This window comes from Mus pahari, chromosome 15, assembly GCF_900095145.1.
Source record: "Mus pahari chromosome 15, PAHARI_EIJ_v1.1, whole genome shotgun sequence".
NCBI lineage: Eukaryota > Metazoa > Chordata > Mammalia > Rodentia > Muridae > Mus > Mus pahari.
In genome coordinates this window covers 37781513-37805945 of record NC_034604.1, presented here as the reverse complement: position 1 = coordinate 37805945, position 24433 = coordinate 37781513, and the positions used below count along the sequence as shown (strand labels likewise).

Sequence of the window (24433 nt, the reverse complement as noted above, 5' to 3'; positions counted from 1 at the left end):
GTGTGTGTGTGTGTGTGTGTGTGTGTGTGTGTGTGAATGGGCATTTAGTGAGTCCTGTTTGAAGCCTACAGAAGTTATTGAGGATATTTTTGTAGAGTTTGGTGCTACTGTAGGACATTAGTGGCTTAAGCTCCTTCTTTATTTGTGAAGTCTGGTGATCCTCCTGCTAGTTTTTGTGAGCTTTCCAATCATCTGCCCACTGACTTGCAGAGAAAGGAAGAGCATTGCCTGCTATTCAGTGCATGAAGCAGGCTTGACCCCTGCCTCTTGGATTTTGAGTCTGAGCTCCTCATTCTGTCCTGTTTTCTCTAAGCTGGGGCTGAGCTGGGATTTGAAAGACAAGAGATAGAAACGATCCAGACACTGTCATTGTGTGAAAGACGGTAATCTCTCGCTGAGTCCTCCTGTCCTTCAAGGCAGGGCCATCTCCACGGTCTACAGCACATGCAGTAGCACGAGGCCTTCACACAGACATGTCTCATGCTTGGCATCACACTCGGCTATTGCTGTCTTAAAGTCCCTGATGCTTTGTGAACAAAGAACCCCGTGATTATACTTTACAGTGGGCCTTGTATATTTGTTATATAGCCAGGCTCAGAGCCTAGGCCTGCTATTTTACACACTCATTTTACCCACTGACACTATCCCTCCTTGGGTTAATGCCTCTAAATCTTTACACTGTGGAGTGTCCATCACCTGAACATACATTTCAAACATTATCTCTCTAATCAAGGTATGAGCCAGTGTCTTAAAGGCTTATGCTAATTACATCATAAGTAGGTCATGCATGCTTGGTGATAGGCAAAGATGTGCCTCCAGGACAAGCCCACACACAGGACAACTTCATATTGCTTTGTACTGAAACCATGGCTTTGAACAAATTGGAAAAATAAAAACAAGAAGACAAAATTACTTCAAGAATGAGCAATGGACAAATGAATTAAACCAACATCCATGTTGGCAGTGACAGAGCACAGAGTAATCACAGTGCCAACATTTGATACCAAACGTCCACCGGTATTGGATGTCTTACATACTATGCATGGTTTTAGACCATGCAACCACCCCTTGATATGACTACTGCTGTGTTTTTGCAAATGAAATGAGAAGATAACATGGTTAATAAATCATCTACCATTCGCTGCTAGGAAATATCAGAGCCAAGATCTGAACTCAGAACCACTGTGGTTCTCAAAAGGCATACCTTGAAGTTTGTCTCACGTCTTACCTATCTGTGGAAAGATGCCGATCTAACCTTGCAGTATTACCAGTATGTGTCCTCTATGTAATATCTCCTTTCATTTCTCCCATTGATGTGTTCACAGGGGCAGTTGGTGGCATTCTTCTAAACCTGTATTCAACTTCATACCTTTGGCCCACAAGCATCTTCATTGTTGTTCTTCTTTACTATGTGAAGCAGACTTAATGAGTCAGCATTGGGAAGCAGTGAGCGCTCACGCTTTGTCGCCCTAGATCTCACCACCACACACACCTGGGGAAGGACTGCACATCTCGCATCTTTCATTCAATTCTCAAAAAGGTCTCTGATCCCCAAAATGTTGAAGTCACTGCTCAGGGCCTGGGCTGCTTTTCAGATGTAAATTCATAAGCTTCCGTCTTTATCTTCTGTTCAGTCCTTGTGGTACTATCGAGTGCCAAATGGAAATTGCAAGGTCTCTATTTGAGGGATGTTTAATATGATTATTTCCTTTCTGTATTTATTCCATAAATATTTATTGAGTTTAAAAATATACACAACCTTGCTTACAAGTTCAAGGTCCACATAGCTCTCGAATTCTGTCTTCTAAGACTTGCCACACCAGTGTCCTCATAGCTAGGACAATTTTGCTTGTATAACACCCTGAGCTCTTCACCATATTTCTGATATGATGAGCAGAATCTGCCATGTGCTCTGTCCTATGGCTTCTAAAGTTGCCTGTGGTTCTCAGTTTCCCACATAAGACAGAGTGAGTAGCAGACCGTTGATTGAGGTGTGAGAAGGGGCCAGTTGGAGCTAGTTCTCAGTAAACAGATAGACTTCCAGTTCGGACTTCTCTGTCTGTGGATTAGCAGAATTGATACTGTTCTTCTACAGTTCCTTCACAGTTCAGGACCAGGCAGAAAGACAGGCAAGATAAACAGTTTATGGTACTTTTGTTTAGGACTGTGCCTACTGACTTCCAGGGTTGGGGTGGGAAAAAATTTATTAAAATATAACTGCATCATTCTCTCCCCCTTCCTTTTCCTCCTTCCAAGTCTTCCCATGCTTCCTCATCCTCCCAAATCCATGGCCTTTGTTGTTTAATTGTTGTGATACACACATACAAACACACATGGATGGTCCCACATAAGCACACATACACATACACACACACACACACACACACACACTCCTAAACACATAAATACAATGTGCTTTCAATAGCTTTCTTAACCCTCTGAAGAAAAAAGATATGTATCTCCACATAAAAGTTATCAGGCACCCTGGGGCTGGATCATGAGAGCCCATGTAACCCATATATATCCCTAGCCTTCTAATGCATCCAAGAGTATTGTTATAAAAGAAGAAATATGAATCAAGTCAGAAAGCAATGAACAATGAACGTAAAATGTAGAGTGAAAGTATTTGCCTTAGCCCCCTCAGCAATCTGGCCACCTTTGGGCTTCTTGGATATAGAGCTGTGTTATCCGTGTAATTGGTGTGTGTTTTAGGTTGGGAGATGATATATATAGTATAACAGGTGTTATACTATCAGTCACTAAATCACCAGGTGATCTGGCCAGGTCTCTAACTTTCTCCATGACTCAGTTTCCTCCTCAGCAAAATGATGACAGTACAGACCTAACGATCTGTAAACCCACCTTTCAACTTGAGCCTTGTCAAAGAAATATGTCACACTACCCAGAATTGGGCAAGCTGTAAAATGTGAAAGCATTGTACTCAAGATTACCCTAACTCCTGGCACTAACTACTTAGAGGAGGTCCCAAGTTAACCCCAGTATCAGTGATCTGTCAGGGGAATTAGCAAAACTCACTGAATATTCTCATATTGTGGTTATGGCTCATTACAGGGAAAAGCACATATTAAGATCAACCAAGGAAGAATTGTATTGAGCAAGATCTGGAAGTGTCTCAGACAAAGTTTCCCTTGTTTTCAGTGTATAGACTGCCTTCCTGCCATGAATATGACAGCCTACAAGGGTATGACACCCCCTAGAGCTTTTCTAGTCCTGGTGTTTACACTCAGTGTTCGAGCACCACTGCATGGGCTCTGTGGGCATGGAAAAGTTAGTGATGATTGCCACAGAACTGGACCCAGTAACTAGGTGAATGGAAAATCGTGTGACCCAAGGCTCCCAGTCCCAGTCAATCTGTTGCTTTGCTGTGGCTAGCTCAACCCTAAGGTGCCCTGTAGCTATCACCCAACCTAAAATGCATACCAATTATATGGATAACAGGGCTTACATCCCAAAAGCCCCAAAAGAAGGCCAGATTGCTGTTGGGGATAAGGTGAACACTTTCATTATACATTTTATGTTTATTGTTCCAGCACTTTCACTACACATTTTATGTTTATTGTCCATTACTTTCTGTCTTGACTCATAGTTATTCTTTTATAAAACTTCTGTTGGACGCATTAGAAGGCTAGGAATGCAGTTCAGTTGCCATGGGTAGCTTGTTTGCCTAGCATTCATAAGACCTATTGTTGGATCCCCCAGAACTATACAAACTAAGCATGGTAACACATGAGTATATCCCAGCACCGAGAAGGGGAGGGGGCTGAAGGATCAGAAAGCCATGGGTCCCCTCAGGTATATAGTGAGGTTAAGGTCAACCTGAGCTACATGAGAGCCACACCAAAAAGTAAAGCCAGAGATGCCTTAGAGCAGTGGTTCTCAATCTTCCTAATGCTGGGACCCTTTAATACAGTTTTATAACCATAAAATTATTTTGTTGCTATTTCATAACTGCACTCAGATACTGTTATAAACTGTAATGTAAATATCTGAAATGTAGGATACTGCTGCCCACAGGTTGAGAACCACTACCTTAGAGTAACCGCTGGTTAGAGCTTTGGTGGAGAAGAAGGTAATGGCTTTATTTCATACAGAGAAAAGCATCCCAGAAAGATTGATATGGAAGCAAATCTTCAAAGAAGCCAAACTGCTGAGCTATGATAGACTCTGCGGATGGCCTTGACGTCAGAGAGGAAAGCAGATGCAAAGGTTCTGTGTGGTTTTCGGTTCCACCTCTCTTCTTGGGGTGTCTGGAGGTGGCTGCCATTAGACCAGCTCCAAGAAGACTGGGTGAAGTCAGGAATGGGTGGAGTCCACAGCCCACTCTTCCCCCTAAAGTGTCAGACACAGCTGCACACCAGGCTGGGAAGAGTGAAGCAGAGTCCAGGACAAAGCTGTGGTTCCAGGTCTTCTGCTTTCTCCCTCTCAGGGTGTCCAGATGTCACTGCACACTGGGCTGGAAGGATGAAGCAGTGCCCTGGGGGTGGGGGGAAAGAGGGAAGGCCTTCTCCAAGAATCTTAGCCTTCTCCAGTGATCTTTAATGAAACAGCTCTCTGAGATGATCTTAGCTTGGGCTTATACCTTTAGTCATGGTGGGTTTATATACATATACTTTATTTGGGATGAACCAAGGGTTATGTAGCTTTCAGGAAGGGGGTGAGATTATCCAGGGTGGGCAAAGGTCAAACTGGCTAAAGGCTAAGGCTACTGAGATGTTGCATTAGCATGGGGAAGATGTCCAGGTGTGGAGTTATATGACTGAGTACCTGTGACCACTTGGTTGGGGGGGCGGGTTCATACTCTGAGGCAGGCACTGAAAGCAGGGATGGAGTGAGTCCTGCTCCTGTTGGTCTCAGGATGACATTTCAAATCTCAGGTTTTGAGATTTTTGACATTTGGACAAATTCTACCTTACCAGTTCTATGCCACTTCCTCTGGTGGCACGGTCCATGTGCCCCACAGTTGCAGGATAAGAGTGTTTCCCTATACTATTTAATGAGAAATTAAGATACCCCCACATCAGTAGGGGAGTTGGGAGTATTTTGTGGTACTACAGGGTGGATGATAAAATAGAACTATAGCCAGAGCTCAATCCTTAAAACATCTCAAAAAGCTTTTGGTCCAAATATAGAGGGACCCAGTGAAAGGCTTTGGGTAGAAAAGTGATGTGGGGTGATTCACATGTTAAAGGACTGGTTTTCCTGCTGCCTGTATCCTATGGTAGAGGTCATGACCCTTAGCTTTTAACAGACTGAACTGCAAAGAGCTTGTATTACTCTTGTAGAGGACCTCCTTTCAATTCTCAGCTCCCATATCATGTGGCTCACACACGATGCCCTATAACCCCAGCTCAAGGGGATCTGATGACTTCTTCTGACCTCTGTGGGCACTGCAGTTATGTACACAATCCTACACTTCACATACACTTCACACACACACACACAGAGAGAGAGAGAGGGGGGGGGGAGAATTAAATTAAAATGTTAAAAACTATCACAGCAATGACACAGCAGGCTGCTTCAGGGTTTCCTGGAGAGTGGCTAGTGTTGAAACATTCCCTATAACTAGAGCAGCATGCCATAGCAGCTGGGTGGTGGTCTATTACAGATGCATGCTGGAGTTGGAGTTGGCAGATCTGATGGGAAGCATGTGGGGAAGAGGAGAGTTCAGTGACAGGAAGTGGAGCTGGCGTGGCAGGCAGCACTAAGGACGGAGGTGCATCAAAGGCACCCAGAGAAGTGGCCCTTGCCGCTGAGAGTGTCTAGGGAAGAGTTATCTGCTCAAAGTCAGGTCTGAGGCTGTGTAATCCCTCGCTCGCGTGGGTGGTAGCTGAGGAAAGGACGTGGCTCGTGAAGTCCAGAACTCTGGCCTCTACAAGTCAAAGGAGTGAAGAGGAATCAGCAAATGGGCTTCATGGCTAACATTCACGCAGCTGGAGACTCAGAGGAATGATGGACAGGAAAGAGTGGGGTGGGGGTGGGGGCTGGGGGGGAAGAACCCTGGGAGGGAGGGTGTGCGCAATTGCACACTTAAAACTGTCACATAGGTGTCTCAAAGGCAATGAAGTACCGATTTCTAAAGTTCATCAGAGAGTCTTCCATTGATCATGTGATCACAAAACTCTCCTCTCCAGTCTAATATAAGAAAGCATTGCTTGTTCTCATACATAGGAAATCGTGCATTAACCGTAACAGATACTAGATTCACAACCATAAAAATTCTTTCTTGGGCAATTATATCTGGATATTTGGCTTTGTTGCTGTGCTAAAATTCAAGCCGTAGGTGTTCAGTCAAAGAGTTGGCCTTTTAGAGGGGTAACTGCCAGAGGGTCAGTATGGATTATGGCATGCCATGTAGGCACTGTTTTAAGATTTTTGTCTTTTGATATTCTGTTCATTCAATTTGAGAGTTTTAGAAAAAGATGAAAATTCCATTCAAATTGTCTATTTTGCATAATATGTATGTATATGGGTATGACCCTATATGTCTTCACATTTTGTTTGTATGGCTTGAAATAACTTTGAGGTTCATCAAATTATAATTCTGTCCTTTAGAAGAATAACGGTTGGCTTCTGGGAGGATATGTTGAAACTCTGTTGTGAGTGGAATGGCATTTTGGGGACAGCCCCTCTTCAACCCTGCTATCCAGTCAGGGTAACGCTGTCACATCGGATTCCTTATCCCTAGAACTACAGCCAATTGTGAGACATCTTTAAATGTAAAATAGTTTCCAAAGATTTGTGCCACAGAAAGGTAACAGAGTAAAACACGGAAAAGTATTCATTGGTTCTAAGGATCTTCAGAGTGATATGACCGCCTATGGACCCTCTCTGATTTTAGAGCATTTCCACTACCCTCAAAAGAGTGCCTGAACCCAGTCGCAGTTTCCCCAGCCTCTGGCGATCGCTAATCTTATTTTCTGCCTACAGATCTGCCTATTAACATTTCAGAAAAATGGATGTTTGTCTGGCTTCTTTCACCAGCCATAGCTTTATTAGGTTTCATCTATGACAAAGCATGGATTAGTACTTCACTGCCTTTCATTGCTAAATACTGTGTGTGTGTGTGTGTGTGTGTGTGTGTGTGTGTGTGTGTGTGTGTGTGTGAGAGAGAGAGAGAGAGAGAGAGAGAGAGAGAGAGAGAGAGAGAGAGAGAGAGAGAGAGAGTCCATTAGTTGATGGACATTTCGGTTGTGTCAACCTTTGAGTTATTTTGAATAATACTGCTGTGATATTGTGTGGCTGCACCCTGCAGTCCTACAGAGATGCATGACAGTCGTTTTTATCACATCCTCACTAACCCAACAGTTGTGATTTTCAACTGACAGAATATAGTGAGGCATGAATCAGAATTTAGAGGCAGGTAGTTTAGAAAAGACCTTGAGGGGATCCCATCCCACCGGCACAGTGATTAAGTACTCGGCCTTCAAAGACCATCTATAGCTGAGGTGGACTCCCATTTCTTTGACAGCTACCTTATTTAACTCTGCTATCAGTAAAATAGAGATAATTATGGCGCTTACTTTAGGAACTGTAGCTAGAATTCAATGAGTTGGGGAAAATAAAGCCCTATGCACAGAGCCTACTGCACTGGTGCCTATTAAATGTTGTCTACCATTATTGTATCGACAGCTCAATACTTGCTCAACATATGAAGACATGCTCATTTGCTCAACCAATTCTGTGAGTGGATGCTTAAGTTGGTTCCTATTTCTCAAATAAGGCTCAGAGAAATAACTTCATGTTTAATTTTTTAAATCATAACTTATTTTCTAAGAATAATTTCTTTCTCACTTTGTAGACCAGGCTGGCCTCGAACTCAGAAATCTGCCTGCCTCTGCCTCCTGAGTGCTGAGATTAAAAGTGTACGCCACCACACCCAGCTGAATAATTTCTTTAAAGTGATATTTTGGTACATTTTTTTTAGATGTACAAGTTTTTTTCCAGCATATATTCTTGTTTATAAGTTATACTAAAGCTTTGCTTTAAGTGTGGTAATCAGGTGCTAGACAATGCCCCCAAGAGCTGTTTAACTGGTTTTAGAAATCATCACATATACTAAATAAATAGATGCAAATTAAAACAATCTCCATACGAGGCAGCCTATTTTAACTCCAGAACCACTGATTGAGACACTAGTTAAGATGATGTTTTCTTTCTGGCCTTCAGATCTGGGCTTGGGATTCTGTACCTTTGGACTGATTACATCAGCACCCACGTAGACAAGAAGAGAGGCTGATGATGAATGTTTTTGTAGACATTTTTGTTTCACACCTAGGTTTATGAAAGGTGAGGATAAGGTATCTGTGGAGCCAGGATAGGAGAAAAGAAAGATTCCTGGAGAGTAGGCATGACCAGCATTCCTTACATTGTCAGGTGTTCGAGTCTTCCAGAAGCAATCACTCAGGGTCTGCCACGACCATGACCGTTTTATATCCAGCCTGAAAGAAAGAACTCATCAGGGTTCTTCTGATAAATATGAGAAATCTTTGTGTTAAAGGTAGGAATTCATGAGTTGTTTAATATCAATGTAGAAGTTCCTTGGATAATGGAATGCTTTGGAATTGACTCAATTTGGGAGTATAGTATTGAGAAATCAGAGGGAGTGTTGCACAGCTAACAGGGAAGGTGCAAAGGGTTGGTGAGTTTCTATTGGCCTGCTGGTAAGTGTTCAGAGACAGGCTCTCACATTTGAAAAAAAAAAAAAAAAAACAACTTGATTTATATTGTATTTTGCTGTTTAAAAAAAAAAAAAAAAAAAAACAAAAAACTTATGATGTCAATGGTCTCACTGAGCATATTTCAGATTATACGCTGATATCAAGATGTCACTCAAAGCACAGTTGGACAGATATGAATCCTACACAACATTGGCTGGCAGGACTCCCTAATCTAAAGTTCACATGGTACTGGGAGGGCAAGAGGCTTTGTTTTCTCTTCCTGCATTAAATGCCATCTTAAAGAATCATTCATGCTGCAGTATGCTGCAGAATTACAAACTTGCTTGAAATTCAAGAGGCCAGTCTCTGGGCAGCCAACGCAAAAACCACCTCAGAGAGTGGATGACTAGAGATCCCGGAGAGGAAATCCATGGGATTCCTCCATGGGGAAGTGTAGCTAGATATGAAATCAACAAGAATGGAGACGTCTCTTTCTTCATATTTGTATCAACATTATAGCTTACAGGCTTCTTTTTACAAAGAACTAAAGTATTCTCATTATTTTTTTTGAGTTGTTCATTGAGACAGCCAAAGGTTATAAAACTCAGGTTTCTGGGTCACATGTTCCGGTGAAGACTGACTTGTAGCGAGTGTATCTCTTTAGCTCTCTTCAGACAGAGAAGCACTGCTGAGAAAGAACCATAGTTCATCCCATGGGATCTGGCTCTGGTTCAAGCCTGAACCAAGTGCTTTCCTTACATTGTCTGTGAAACTACCTGAAGCCCCTGGGAAGTGGCTTCTAGGACGCCAGCCTGCTTTGTAGACACAGGGACTCAAAGATGTTAAACTAACTGTCAAAGCTCAAGGAATTCTTAAATGCCTGAGCTAGGATACAAATCAGGACTGCCCGACACCTGAAATATACATTAAGACTCTAGACTCAAATGGATCAAAGGTTTTGATAAAATTATAGTTGTTTAATGTACTAATTGGACTGATTGAGCTCAGAGGTCTCAGTAAGTGTCAGAAGCAAGGGCTGGTCAGGCAAGTAGTGGAGAATTGTGTTGGGCGAGGAGACCAAGAACAAGAGTGAGTTATAAAAAGATACATATACAGGCTGCCATGCTCAGTAGGATAACTTAAGAAGGCTGTGTATTTGCAATTGGCTCTCTCAGTGTAGACACAAGGCTGAATTAGGTCAGCCTTTCAGAATATCCTCTGCAGCCCCCTTTGGAGCATGTAGCCCCTTTTATTTAAATTACAAATTAGACATTGAGGTCTATGATAACAGACTGACTATCTCATGAATTGATGTGTGAAACCTTGGTCCCGTGTCAGTATCTGACACACATATTTGTTAGAAATCAATTAAGTGATAATGATGGTGAACAAAGCAGAACCTCTAAGTGAAAGCAGTGTTTTCTTTCCCTGTATTATTTTATTTATTTTATCTTCACAGTGACTTTATGAAATTGATACCATTTTCTCCCCGGTTCATAGGTAAGACAGTCTATGACTCAGTGAGATTTTGTAACCTGCTCAAGGACACAGTAATAGGTAGATGAAAACCATCTGATATTTGATGCTATGCTGTGGTCTGTTGATTTAAATTTTTATTGCATTTTCTGTGTGTGTGTGTGTGTGTGTCTGTATGTGTGTGTGTGTGTGTCACCATGCATGAGAAAGTCAAAGGACAGCTTCCAGGAGTCAGTTTTTTCCTTCTACTATGTGAGTTCTGGGGAGCGAATTCTGGTTATCAGGTGTGGCTGTCAGCACCTTTATCTGATGAGTTATCTTTCCATCCCCCAGTATTTACTACAGTCCTAGCGGTTATCAAATATTTAGTGATTTTGGCATGCATACATATAGAATTCAATGGGAACAATTATTCCCATAGCTGTAGAGGTTATACGCTAGAAAACTGCACACTGGCAATCAACTTTTTTGTATGATTTTTAGTGTGACAAGAGGAACAAAAGACTACTTATTTGTTCAATGTATAGTACAGTTCAATACATATAAGCGAGCATCTGCTAAGTGGCAGGCACCTGATACTGTATCCTTGATGAAAATATCTGACAATAATAAATAAACAAATATTTTTAAATAAATTATCATAAGAAGACAAAAATAATTGTGAAAACAAAGAATAATAGAGGTTTATGGTGTGGTCTCACTGAATAGACATCGCCATTCAGAACTTTGCAAATCTTCTTAATGAGTGGAAGTGTGAATCCTTCTCATTTGCCTTCTTATTCCTTGTGTCTTGTGTCCTGTTGAGCAAATGAAGGCAGAATATTGCAGGAAATGCAAAAGGAAAAATGTAGTAGACTTGGAGGCTGGAGAGAGGTATGTTTCTCATGGGTGACTATAGAACATTCCTCAAACCCAGTCTGGCCAATAAGCCTGAGCCCACTTGGCCCACTAGACATCTCTATGCCAGTCCAGCCCATGTTCTAAAAAGACAAGAGATGAATTTCCCAGTATGTCCTAAACCCTGCTGCTGCAGCCAAAAATCATTTCAACTGAAGGCAAGAGATCTCGGCACCATGATGCACTCACTGAAAGATTCACTGATCTTTCCATTCTGACCCTTCCTCACCATGTGCTAATCTCCCAGAGAAGCTGAAAGGACTCTGGGACCCTAAAGCCTCCGTGAGACGCCCAGCTCTACATGGAAGATACCACTAGGACTGCCATTACTGAAGTGGACTGGACCAGCTTGTACCAAGTCCCCTCTGCTACTGAATTTCACACATGGCCTTTGAATACATAGTCAAACAACCATGTAGGGCATAACTGCTCAGGAAGCTCACCTTTCAACTCCTAATTGTGGGGAAACATTTCTGTCCTGACTCCCCCCCCCCAAGAAATGCACTTCCTTTTTAGACTTGGAAACAGTACCATTTTCTACTCAACAGAAACATCTATTTTTTTTCTTAGAAACCTAGTGGCAGTTCTTTTCCCCCTACCCCCCCACCTCCTCCCCACCCCCTCCCTTTTTTTGAACTTCGACTACTTTCTAAATCGTGTTAGCTGCAGCATTCATTGTATGTATATAATTAACTCACAGATCCCCCAGGGCCTATCTGGCTAAACTCACGGAGTTTAACTGAGCATGACATTTGCTGATGTCTCTCCCTATAGCGGCACCCATAGAAATGAACACTATTTCACGAGGAAAGTTCTCCAAATTGCTCATCTGGTAGTTTGGATGGCTCCATTGAATTATTTTGTGTTTTATAACAGTGATCGCATCATATTCTTTCAAATGTAGTATTTGCAACTTGGGGAAATGTGGACTGGAAAGTGGACCCTGCCTTTCCTCTGACGCCACCCCCACCCCCGACACACACACATCTTTTGTGCCATTTTGTGCCTTTATAGTCCATCTGGGTCATAGTGGATCACTTTGGTCCCAGTCTTTCTTCTGCATTCACAGACTTAACATGCTGAGGGCACACGGAAGGTATTCTGAACACCTGAGCAGAAAAGCTCCCTGTGTCTGTTCAAAACAGAACTCAAAGTGCTATGGAGAGTGAGCTCCTTCATGCTGAATATATATTCACCCATAACTCACCCTGTGCTCTTTAGACTGTGCCTCTGCCTGTAGACACCGATGTGTTTTTCTTTTCTTTTTTTCTTTCTTTCTTTTTTTTTTTTTTTTTTTTTTTTTCGTTTTTGGTTTTTTGAGACAGGGTTTCTCTGTGTAGCCCTGGCTGTTCTGGAACTCTCTGTAGACTAGAGGCCATCCACCTGCCTCTGCCTCCCAAGTGCTGGGATTAAAGGCATGTGCCACCACTGCCAAGTGGTTCCTCACTGTTAGATGTTAGCCTGCTTGGAAAGGAATCAATCTGACAGAATGGCAGTCTCAAAGCTCTGTCCCCTGCTCTGCTTTCTAGTCCAAGCTTGGGGGCAAAGCTTTGAATAAGCTCCTCTTCTAGCCCTCTCCAGGCTTGGAGCTCCTGACTTCACCCTTGAACTTCAGCAAGGGTCAGTCTACATCATATCCGGTTAACAAAAGAGACCTAGGTGCGGACTTCTACCCAAAGGAACCTACTTCTAAACACTGTCCTGAATGAAGTGCAGGCAGGTGTCAGGAGCAGAGCAGTGAGCTAAGGGCCTCCGTGCACAAGCCAGCCCCTGCCCTTGGCTGTATGGCACCAGAGGGGAGAGATTGGAAGAGCTCCTCCACGCCTTTTTTTTCTTCAGTGAACCAGCAATCTACCGTTCGCTGTCCAAGTATCCTTGGCTGCTGCTTGCACCCCTCTGCAGCAGAGAGCAGCCACAGCCTCTGCCTGGACTCCCACTGCTGCTGGGGAAGAGTCCCGGGGCTGCTGACGCGGTTGGGAGGAGCCTTGCCTTTAATGCACCAGCCGCCTCCAGCCTCCTGCAGCAGGAGCAGCAGCACCAGCAGCAGCTGCGAGTGCGCCCCTGTGGGTGTGAGGGTGAGAGCGCTGGCGCTGGCTGCAGCGCCCAGCCTAGCTCCTAGCCAGCTTTCCTAGCCCCCGCCTGCGGGAGCCGCCCTCTCGTGGGACCAGCACCCTCATCTCAGCAAGGCAAGCCTGAATCCTGCCCCTGCCATCTCGCCACTGCAGTGTGGGTCCGGAAAGGCACCATTTTGTCGCGGCTGCCCGCTCTCCCAGGGGGAGGAGGGCTCTTATTTTTTGCATTTTGGAGCCGCTGCCTGCCAAGGGGAACCTGTTGGGCATCTCCCCAGCCCTACTTGGGAACGTCTCCTGGGCGGTCAGGCAGGACCAGACCCCCTCGTGGCGGACACAGAGCTTCCTGGTACCCGGAGGCAGAGGAGGCAGGCGCAGCATCCTCGTTGGGAATTGGAGCTGAAGTGAGCGCACCGTGCGGGAGGAGCCACCGCATCCGCGGAGAACCGAGTGGAGGAGGTGACAGCTCCATTGCCGGGTTTTTATTTTCTTCTCTCTCCGCCTCCCCGTCTCCTCCTCAGGCTCGGACCATGGTGCAGTCCCACTGGCTCCCCTGCCCCCCTCTCCTGTGAGACTGGCTGCGGGGTGGGATCATGGATACTTGTCTGCCGGCTTCTGGTTCCCACGCAAGTAAGCCTGCTGTCAATGGAGGAGGACATTGATACCCGCAAAATCAACAACAGTTTCCTGCGCGACCACAGCTATGCAACCGAAGGTAATGCCAGCTCGGCCGCATTCCGCCGCTGGGGTCGGGTGCAAGTTGCGGATAGCCCTGCTTCATCAGTGGCCAGGCGCCTAGTGGCAGAGACTCCTCCAGGCTCTAGGGCTGGAGCACTGGGCGGGGGCTCCGGGTAGGCTCTCACCCAAGCCGCCAGAGGGGTTAGGGGTAAGGCAAATCCATCCCAGCTGGGCTCGGTGACTAGAGCCCCACGTTCAGCAGCAGGTGGACCAGGTACCCCAGGGAGTTGAAAATGGCCTTTAGGGATGAGGCTTTTCAGGGTGCGGCTCCCAGGCAGACAGATGATCCCAAGGAAGCAGATGACACCTTCTAGTCCCAAGACGCTTATAAGAATCTTGGACTGAGATGAGAAGGGAGGGGTTCAGGGAGACCTTGGTCCACCCCTCTCTGGGTACAGTGATGCTGTGGCTCTCGGTGACTGCAGCAAGAGTACGTACAGCTTCATTTCTTACCCATTCATTTCTCCGGTTCGCTGGTTTACCTGCTCAGACAATCAGCCTCCCCCCACCCCACACACACACCCAAAGGCCTTTCAGCAAAAGTAGGAGAGCCCTCTCCCCTTGAAAAAACATTAGCCAGAAATTTTAAAAAGGTAGCTGGGGAATCATGATTCGCGGCGAGCGAATGAGGCTGACACGTGGATCTGGATCCGTGGGGCCTTTAAAAATCACCATTATGAATTCTGCAGCAGTACTTTCTGCTGAATCAACAGCCAGCAGAAAGCAGGAGGGTTCAGCAAGCTGAGCTTTGCCAAGAGGTGAAATTGTGTTCGCTCACTCTCTGGCTTGCTGGCTCTCTCTCCTTTCAGCCAGCTCACTCTGACATCAGCCTAAATGCTGGGCAGGCAGGCAGGGAAAGTCAGCAGGTGGACTGCATCCTGCTCTTTGTGTATGAACTGAGTAAAGACGGTTTAGTTTTATTTGCATGACAAAACTTCTGCATTGGAGCCTCATTTTCTACCTGTGGGTGTTAATTTTCGGCAACTAATACAAAGTGTTGGAATCCCTGTGGCAATGTCCCTGTGAGAAAATGGGTGCGAAAGTGCTTAGGGAAAATGTAGCAAGGCATAATTAGCCTGCGACCCTTCTAGAATGCTAATTTCAGTAATATTTAGTCACATCAGAAGAATGCACTGGATCAAGTAAGGGTACGAGCTCTGAGGGAAATAGAAAAACTCATATATGGGGGAGGGACTAATGGTAGCACCTTCTGCAAAGATCTCTGGAAATTTTAGACAGAAGAATTCCAAGTGCTGTTGAAAATACTTTCGCCGCTCATCACCATGTCTGGGGACCAGCAAGCCCAACGTGTCTATGGTACCCAGACACACTGTAAGCTCGGAAATCTTGGAGATGATTTTTTTTTTAAGATGGACCACCCATCCCTGTCCAATGATGAATAGCATTCTTGCTGATTCTTAAAAATCTTTCCACAGCTGTGGTATGATTATAAGTCTTTGTGCTTTGTGACTGAGCATGACCAGGTAGCAATGACATCTAGTCATGCCATCCACCAAAGAGGTCAGTCTTGAATCTGTGAGCTTTGTGGTGGGTAGGGAGCTTTGTATTTGTGACTACAAAGAAAGAAGGTTTCCCCCTTGTGTTTTCTTCTGTTACATTATGCAAGAAGGAGAAACCTAACAAACCAAGAAGGTGACTACATTGAAGCCAGGTGTATAAGAATGTTACTTGCAAAAGGAATAAGTTTAAGATGGCATCTTTTATTGTTTCCAAGGTCCTGGATACTACCTGTGTACCTATTCAGTTGCATTTTTATACATTCTAATTCTGGGTGGAATATTTAACAAGGAAGCAAGGTTGTTTTTTTTTTTTTTTTTTTTTTTTTTTTATCAGAGCTTTAAATTGTTTCTGGTATATACAAATCAATCTATTAAACCCCTGTGTCTGGTCTTAGTGAAGGGATGAGAAGAATGGGAAATGGAACAGAAGCTGGACAGAGCAAGAAGTTCTCTAATAGTCTTGGTCTGTGCATTTCATGGAGTATCCATTTCATTGAGCCAGACAGTAAGGAAAGAGCTTTCCAATGAACCAGCCTGCTCAGGCAGAGCACCAAACCCAATTGGACAGAATTCTCTTCCCGAAAAGTTTGTGGATTTTTTTGTTGTTTGGTTGGTTTTTTGCTTTTTTGCTTTTTTTTTTTTTTTTCTTTGACAATTTAAGCTCACTTACTAATGGATTGCTTTCTGGGCCCTTTAATAGACTTACTTTTCTGTTTCCTTTATTATCCCTCTACCTTTATGCTTCAACCTGCTCAAACATAGCAGGCCATCTTCCGTTAACTCTCCTTCTTGTTTTCTCTGATGTTTCTTTCCCCCTTTGCTCTGATCACGCTACACTGCAGCATTATATTTAAAGCTGAAAGGGGTTTGCAATGTAGTTACTGTAAAGGACTTTAAACTCAATTTGCATTGTAAGTGGTAGCTGCAGGCAGGTTTATCTAGCTCAGAGCAATACAAATGCTGTGATCTCTCTCTCTCTCTCTCTCTCTCTCTCTCTCTCTCTCTCTCTCTCTCTNTCTCTCTCTCTCTCTCTCTCTCTCTCTCTCTCTCTCTCTCTCTCTCTGTGTGTGTGTGTGTGTGTGTGTGTGTGTGTGTGTGTGTGTGTGTCCCTGCCTCTCTCCCTCTCTCCCTGCCTCCCTTCCTTTCTCCCTCCCTCCCTTGATGTGGGCCATCACAGTCACTACCCTCTCCTACCTTTTCCTACCTTTCTCTTTTCCTTCCATCATAGGTATGTTCTATTCCAACCTCTCCTCTGAGTTTCTACGTGCATTTCCAGGTACCCAGAGTGAGACGCTAACCAAAGCCCCTGGGGCCTAGAGACTAGTTATGAGGTTGGCCCTTTAGGAACCTCTAATCTTCGAGCTAGAAACTGCCTGAAGCTTGTGTGCTTTCCTTTTGAAAATTCTGTGTGCTGCCTCCTCTGACCAGAAAGATGACAATGGTTTCCTGGAAGTATGAGCTGAGCTTCTGTCTGGAGTATAAACCTTTTCAGAAGTAATTTTTAAATGTGCACATGGGTAATGTATAAGGAAGGATGGAGTTGGGGTGACAAGCATAAAGTCAACGTGGGGCTCAAGGTTCCCTAACCAAAGGTTCATCTCATGGATCTCTCAGATCTAAATGTGAATTTCTTTCTGCATTTTAGGCATCTACTGGAATAATCCAAACAGCTGTCTTCATTACAGCAGTCTGTGGATTTTCTAGATTAATCTTGTACACTTCCAAATGGGGTCACAGAATAGAGCCATAAATGGGATGTTTTAAAATAACTTTGCTGTCCTCAGTCTTCTTGGCTATAATATGGGAGTCACATTAGAACCTATGCCACAGGTAATATATATATTTGATACAGAGAAAGCATTCGGGGTATTGCCTACCACAAACCAGCCCCAATCTACTGTAACTGTTGATATTCAACTGTGTTTGCATATCAAAACCTTCTCTCTTGCTTTAGGCTGTATATTGATTTGGGCTGATTTCAAGAAGAAGGGTTATTAGGGATATGGCAAAAGCCACCACTCTTCTCTTGGCTGGTCCTGTAGCCAGAAAACCTGTCATTTAGCAATTTTCTTAATTACTGGTTAATCGCTGGTTATATCTTGGCATCAATAAGTTCCATCTTACCCCAAGAAGCCTTAAGAAAAACTGTCTTTTTTTTTCTACATCATTAAAAAAAAGGAGAAGAAAAAGAAATGGGTTAACTGCTTAATGTACTTCTTTCCAGTGAATGGTGTATTCTGCCTTTAATCTTTTTAGAAACATCACCTGGATTTCTGCAGACGTGAACAATAATGTTTAAATACATACATCGCCTCTGACTTTATAAAGTGCCCAGCCTATCAGGGATAATTAATTTAGCGAGTTAATATGTAGATTAATATGTAGATTGGGTCCTAATCTAGATTGGGACCCAAGGATAGATTATCATTTGGCAGTTTGAGAACTCAATGATGAGATCTACATTACCAAGAGCTAAAGGTGTTTTAAGTAGAAGAGGCAATAGGTACAGGAACCCAGAGATTCAATATCATCTGACAGATTCAAGAAATGGAGGCATGACTATAGCTAGACTACATGGGAAGAATATTTTTAAAAATGAGGGTGGAGTCTGTAGTTAATTGGGAATACACCAAAACCAAGAATGATTAATGGGAGAGGAGTGGGTAAATGGATAGCAAAATGATAAAGTGTCTGTAAAGCGTTAATGATAAAACTCAAGTGGGTCCTCAGACAGTTACTGGAAAGCAGTTTTGTTCATTTCCTGTTTGGAAATCTTAATAAAATGTTGGGTGAAAAGAGACCGAAGAGATATTCAGGGGCCAGATCTTGTTGAACCTCATTGCTCCAAAGGAATTTGGACTTCATCCAAAGATGGATGAGAAACCATTAAAGGATTTCTACCGAGGGGAAATGTCAGTTTTGTTTTCCCTAAAGCTCAGTCTTGCTGTTATATAGGGTGGGGTCAGAAGGCTGAGTAGGAGCTGAATGGAAAGGGAAGCCAGCCAGGAGATAAGGAGGAGACATTGATACCCGGGTGGTGGCTGCCATAGACATGGGAAGTCAGATGGATTAGAGATGCATTTTAAGGAAAGACTGCCCTGGATTTACTAGATAAGAGAGTTTGGGTGTGAATGCAGTAGCTGGTGCTGAAGACAACTCCCAGAGATTTGCTGTGTGAATACATACATGGGGTCCATGCAGGAAAACAGGAAAAAGACTTCAGAAGTTGATAAGTTTTAAGAGGACCATGGCACACACATGACACTAAAGCAGTGGTTCTCAACATTCCTAATACTGTGACCTTTTAATAAGATTCCTCATGTTGTGGTGACCCTCACCCATAAAATTATTTTCATTGCTCTTCAAAACTTTAATTATTCTATTGTTATGAATTATAATGTAAATATCTGGTGTGCAGGATATCTGACCTGCCAGAGGAGTTGAGACGCACAGGTTAAGAACCACTCCTCTAGCTGGGCGTGGTGGCACATGCCTTTAATCCCAGCACTCAGTAGGCAGAGGCAGGCAGATTTCTGAGTTCGAGGCTAGACTGGTCTACAGAGTGACACAGAGAAACTCTGTCTCGAAAAACCAAAAAACAAAACAAAACAAAACAAAAACAAAAACAAAAACAAAAACAAAAAAGAACCACTCCTCTAAAGTAAGCAGATATCTGCTTCTGGTGCTCAGAAGAAAGACCTAGACATAATATTTAAATTATTTTAGGTAGTACGCACATATTAAAATTATTTGAAACCGTATGAATAGATGAGACACCTATGAGAAGTTTATTTCAGGGCAGAATTTGAGTTAGTGGATAGAAAGAAATTGATCCTATTTGGAATCAAGAAATTATAGCAAAAAAACACTTCACATTGGAATAATTTCCCAAATACAAAAAGTTTCAAAATAACAGTACATGGTCATGGTGTAAGCAGGGTGGTAAAATAAAAAGGATCCAATCTCAGATGTGTTGAGTTTGGACTTCTTTAAAGCTGCTATCCCAGTGAAATGCTGCCACACCAAGAAACACCACCCTCCATCCCTCCTGAACTCCAGAAGGGATGATGGGTAAATCTGGGCAGGTGTGTGAAGATGCCTTCTAAGATGAAGATACAGAAAAGGCAGTAGGCAAATAAAAGGAGGTGATGTCCCAGACTAGACAGAGAGCTGCCTCTAGTTCCTTCAATTGCTTTGGTATTTGTATGCAAATGGAAGATGGGCACTGTACTTCCAATGCATATGGATGAGTGTTTGAGCTCTCAGAAAAACCTGAAATGGAAGGTGGGAAGAAGCTGTTATGCCTTATGCCATTGTAAATGACCTTTCTGGGGACAGGAAATGTTCTGCAACTCAACATAATAACCAGAGTGCATTGAAATTACCAGCAAGTATTCATTATTAGCAACCAGGTCCCGAGGGGCAATCCCAAGCCCTTTATGAGTGCTGGTCAGAAATATAGCAGTGAACCTGGGGTGAATATTATTACACCAGCCCTGTCAAAATATTGATAATGCTCAATGAAAAGAGCACAGCTATAGACTGACATTCCTACACCCTGGCATTTGCAGTTAAGAAAAAAAAAAAATGAAGGGTCCAGTTTAGACACCAACTTAGAGAGGGTGGCATGTGTTCTGACTATAATCTAGGTGTTTTCCAAGGTGTTTCTTGTGTTTACTAGTCTAATCTCCTTGTGAAAACTGGGAGGGTGGTTGCATTAATCAACTGTTATCCTCACTTCAGAATGATAAATCCCATGATACAAAGAACCAAACAGAAAATACATTTGTATTGCAAGCACACTTATCCCAAGCCTGTGACAATAGCTTTATGTCCAATCACCCTACTTCTTAACGGGATTTGGGGTGAGGAAATTCAAACTGAGTTCTACCCACTGGCAGATAACCACTTAATGTTCAATCAGTCAGTGCTTCTGGGTTCACTAGATCAACCCTTCCCCAACAGAGCATACCACATTTCTGGGCCCTCTTTATCTTCTCACTGAGGGGGAGCTAAATTCCCTCACCCAATGCCAGAGCCCATAGTTGACATACTCCTGTAAATTAGTTCCACTCTCTAATATAAAAAGGAATGAAATATTTATGGAACCAAGCAGTCGAGATATGAGAACTAGCTGGAGTTTTATAAACAGAGAATTCAGAATCTCAATCCACCACTCAAAGACATTAACAATGTGGTAAGTTTCTGGGCTGAGCTTAGGCAATCCTAATGGATACTCCAGGCACCCTTTTGCAAAGACAAGTGCCAACTGCTCTCAGCCTGGACCACAGTGAACGAGTGGCAGAGATGTTGTTTGGGATATCTTTTTTGAACACAAATATGAAGGTACTTGAGGCCAAAGCTGCTCTACAGCCCACTCCCCCAACCTCCATGACAAGAAGACGGGTTCTAACTGGCTTGTCATCATCTTCTTGCCTTTCCAATGTAGCTCTAAAAAAAAAAAAAAAAAATCTAGCTTGGATCCCTAACTCAACTCTCCAGTTAAAAACACAAAGTAGTTCTAAATAACCTAGGAACCCTCTGTTTCTTAGGCTCCAAGTTCGCTAAAGATAACATTAAGAGTGACACCATGCTAGGCATGTGTGAACTCCATAGAAAACTAATTTTCATTTACTGGTTCACTGGCTTTGGAGAATGAATGAGTCATACTGGGCAATGGGAAGGGGAGGTCAAACTCCCAGAAGAAATTTTCATGGCTCATGACAACTGCCAAGAATGAAGGAGGGTGTGTGGGAACTGTGGATTGTGTGGCGTTTAGAGGTGGGCAGGTTTTGACCAGAGAACGCTCACAACTTTTAGGTGATGTCTGCCTCATGGGGCTGTTCACTAAAATAAGTATACCTTGCTTTATTTAGACGCTGTTTTTTGTCTGGCAGTTTTTATAGTCACAAAGCTCTTTTCCATGTCAGAACACTTCTTAGCCTAGGCTTCCTAATTGGCTATGCATAGAGACGTTAGGACTGTACCCACAGTTTACCTAGAAGCTCCTTTGTGAGTGGATGGAAGGCCACCTCTGTCTTTATATGACAGACACTGCCACGGGATCACCTGTAAATATATAATATGTGTTTTTGAGCAGACATTCTCTTTTCTGGTTTTATTGTCATTAAAGATGAGATAGATGCTGGTCCCTATTTGTTAGTAGGATGATAAGAAGACATTATTAGCCTGCCCCTACCCCCCCCCATTTATTCTCTGTGTAACCTTTGATTAAACAATTAACCACAAGGACCAGGAAAAGGAGAGCACCGGGCACACCACTACCATGTATGCAGTACTGTGTCTAAAATACACATAGACCCGGCGTGCCCATAAACAAAAATTTTTGTCGGCAGTTAGAGGCCTTCTGTATGCTGTGGACAGTTGGGCCTCTAGAGAACCTTCCCATCATCCTCAGTTTTCATGGGTTGATATTCGCCTTATACTAAGCTATAGTATTGGTTACACTACAGCAGATGCGACACAAATCACATCCAAGTCTGCCTGAATCTAAATGCCTGAAAAACACTACCAGAGACCACCTCTTCTCAGTGGATGAACCATAACTTCTGACAACTGAAGGCATGATGCTGACACAGTTTTTCAAAACACTCTTATTCAACACCAGATCAAAGGGTCCTGTTTTTTTGTTTTTTCAAGAATTTGAAAGTGAATGAGAAAAAAAAAAAGTTGAAAGGCCGTTTACTGGTATGGGATATACATCAGAAGTCCTGGGTAGGATTCCCAAGCCAGCCACAGTCATCAGTCACTTTTGGTCTCTGAGCTTCCATTCCCCAATCTGCTAATGAGGTTAGAGATGGGGGAGGGAATGGACAATCTGTAGTTTTATTGGCTGTAAAGGTCTGCACTGAATCTCTGTCTGCGTTCATGATCATCTGGTTATGTTCAGACACTGTGCTTGGGGAGTGGGAGAGAGGAACGGGCCTAAGTTCTAAACAGCTCCAGAATCCCAGGTCTGCCTGCGCTTACTGAGGTGCCCGATCATTCTTCTGGCAAGAAGGCTCTGATGCATCCAGGAGGTAGAGCCAGAAAGGGAAATGCCTCTTTGCCAAAAGCTGCTGCAGATGGAGGAGCCAGTCTGTCTGGGCAGCCCATGACTTTGAGAGGAGCCATTTGGCAAAGTTGTTGGCAGGAACTGCCTTCCAGCATGGGTGCTGGAGACAGCCCTGGGCTGGAGTGAATCCGGGATGCAGCAAAGGTGGCTGGTGGGACAAATAACCATCTGGTGAGCAGGGTGCTGCTCATCTTGCTTCGCTGACAGGAAAGTGCAGGTGCCAATCAGGGAGGCTGAACTCCCCATGACAGGATCTGACAGGCATAAAAGACTCTCTTCTCTGCACCAAAGACTCCACTGCGCGTTATACATCCCTTGTGCCCTTTCAGAAAGCAGGGAGGCCACAATATATGTCCTCTACAGTCACAATGTAGAGAGTAATATCCCCTAATGCAAAACTAAGCAGAGCTTTGTATTGCCAAGAATAGTGCAGGGTGTGCTGTGAGTGGTGTGTGTGTGTGTGTGTGTGTGTGTGTGTGAGGGGTGGGGTCTGCTGAAGTTTCCTTATCCTGGTTTCAAGATATCTTCCCATCTATTTGAGCAGATGACACTCTGCCCTTCTACAAATATAGTTAACTACACATGCCAAGCTGTGTATAGCTACCACGTTTGCCTCTATATCGTCAAAAGGTGACCTGGGTGGCTCTTTGATTTTGTATCTTTGCCAAGTCTTTTCTAATTACAAAAACATGGCAGGGGACAAGGTACTTTTTTTTTTTTATATCAGACATACAAAAGAATTCCTCTCACCCCTTGTGTGACACAGAATTGAGAAAATTCAAAAGCTGCATCACCAATAATGACAAGTGTTCCCTTTGAAGAAGAGCATTCACTAATTTCAGTGAAAAATAGAATACAGACTTGTATGAATCTCACTTCTGGGTTTGTATTTTCTTGCACACCTCAGACACATGATGGCGAAGACCAGGGGGTGCTTTTATTGACTTGAGCTTGAACGGGTGCATGGTGACCTCATGAGCAACCTTCGCTGCCAGAGTTGATAGTTGTCTACTACATTTAACTTCACAGTTCTTTGTCATATTTGAAAATATTTAACTTACCTTGATTTAAAATAAGCATTTTCTTCCTCTTTACACCAGTCTTTTTTCATTTACCCTGAAATTTACTGAAATAGACATCAAGAGATTTGGGAACAAACACTACTGATTCTCAATAAACACGCAACTGAAGAAGAAAAGTCAAAGTGTGCCAATGCCAGAGAGTCGCCTCCTAGAGTTGCTTTATTACAAGTCAGGATCCTGACCTATTTTTAAATACTTTTAAAATTAAATTTTGTGTTAGTGTATAAAATAATGTATATTTTATATGTACATTATATATATTTTATATGTATGTATGTTTTATATGTATATGTGTATATACATATATATGCATATATTCTAGTCCTTGTCATGAAAAGATCACTGACTGCTATTATAGAACACCTACATACTTGTAAGAAATTAATACTATGCAACATTTTCATCCTATTAAGTTATTCGTAAAGAATTATAACACTGGAAGTTTATGTCAAAAAGGTGTGTACAATAAAAAAAAAATTGAAGCATACTTAGACTTGTCCTTAAGAAAACGTGCTTTTGGTTTAGATATAAAAATTGCATATTTTCTCTTATGTGAAATATAGACTAAACTATCTACATATTTAAATTTTAGGAGATTACATTATACATGACATATCCACATACAGGAAAGCAGAAGAGAAATTATTTGGAGGAGGGAATGAGAGAAGACACAGGAGCAAAAATGAGCAAGACATACTGATAAATATTTGTAAAAATGGAATAATGAAATCCATTATTTTGTACACTAACACAAATGGGTCAGGATCCTTACTTGTAATAAAGCGACTCTAGTAGGCAACTTTCTGCTGTAGGCACACTTTGGCTTTTCTTCTTGAGTTGTGTGTATATTGAGAATCAGTTGTGTTTGTTCCCAAATCTCTTGATGTCTATTTCAGTA

The 24433-nt window shown here is 43.0% G+C and overlaps 1 protein-coding gene across 2 annotated transcripts in view; it reads left to right on the top strand.

Annotated features, from left to right (window-relative positions):
- Ppp2r2b (protein phosphatase 2 regulatory subunit Bbeta) overlaps positions 1-24433 on the top strand; it is a 407624-nt gene that overhangs the window by 149759 nt on the left and 233432 nt on the right. Inside the window, exon 2 of one of the 2 annotated variants that reach the window (XM_029547263.1) lies at positions 13642-13835. The exons of the other annotated variant lie outside the window; for it this stretch is intronic. Coding sequence (XP_029403123.1) covers positions 13766-13835 — 70 coding nt within the window. The 5' untranslated portion in view covers positions 13642-13765. The remainder of the gene's footprint in view (positions 1-13641; positions 13836-24433) is intronic. 2 annotated transcript variants of the gene reach the window in all.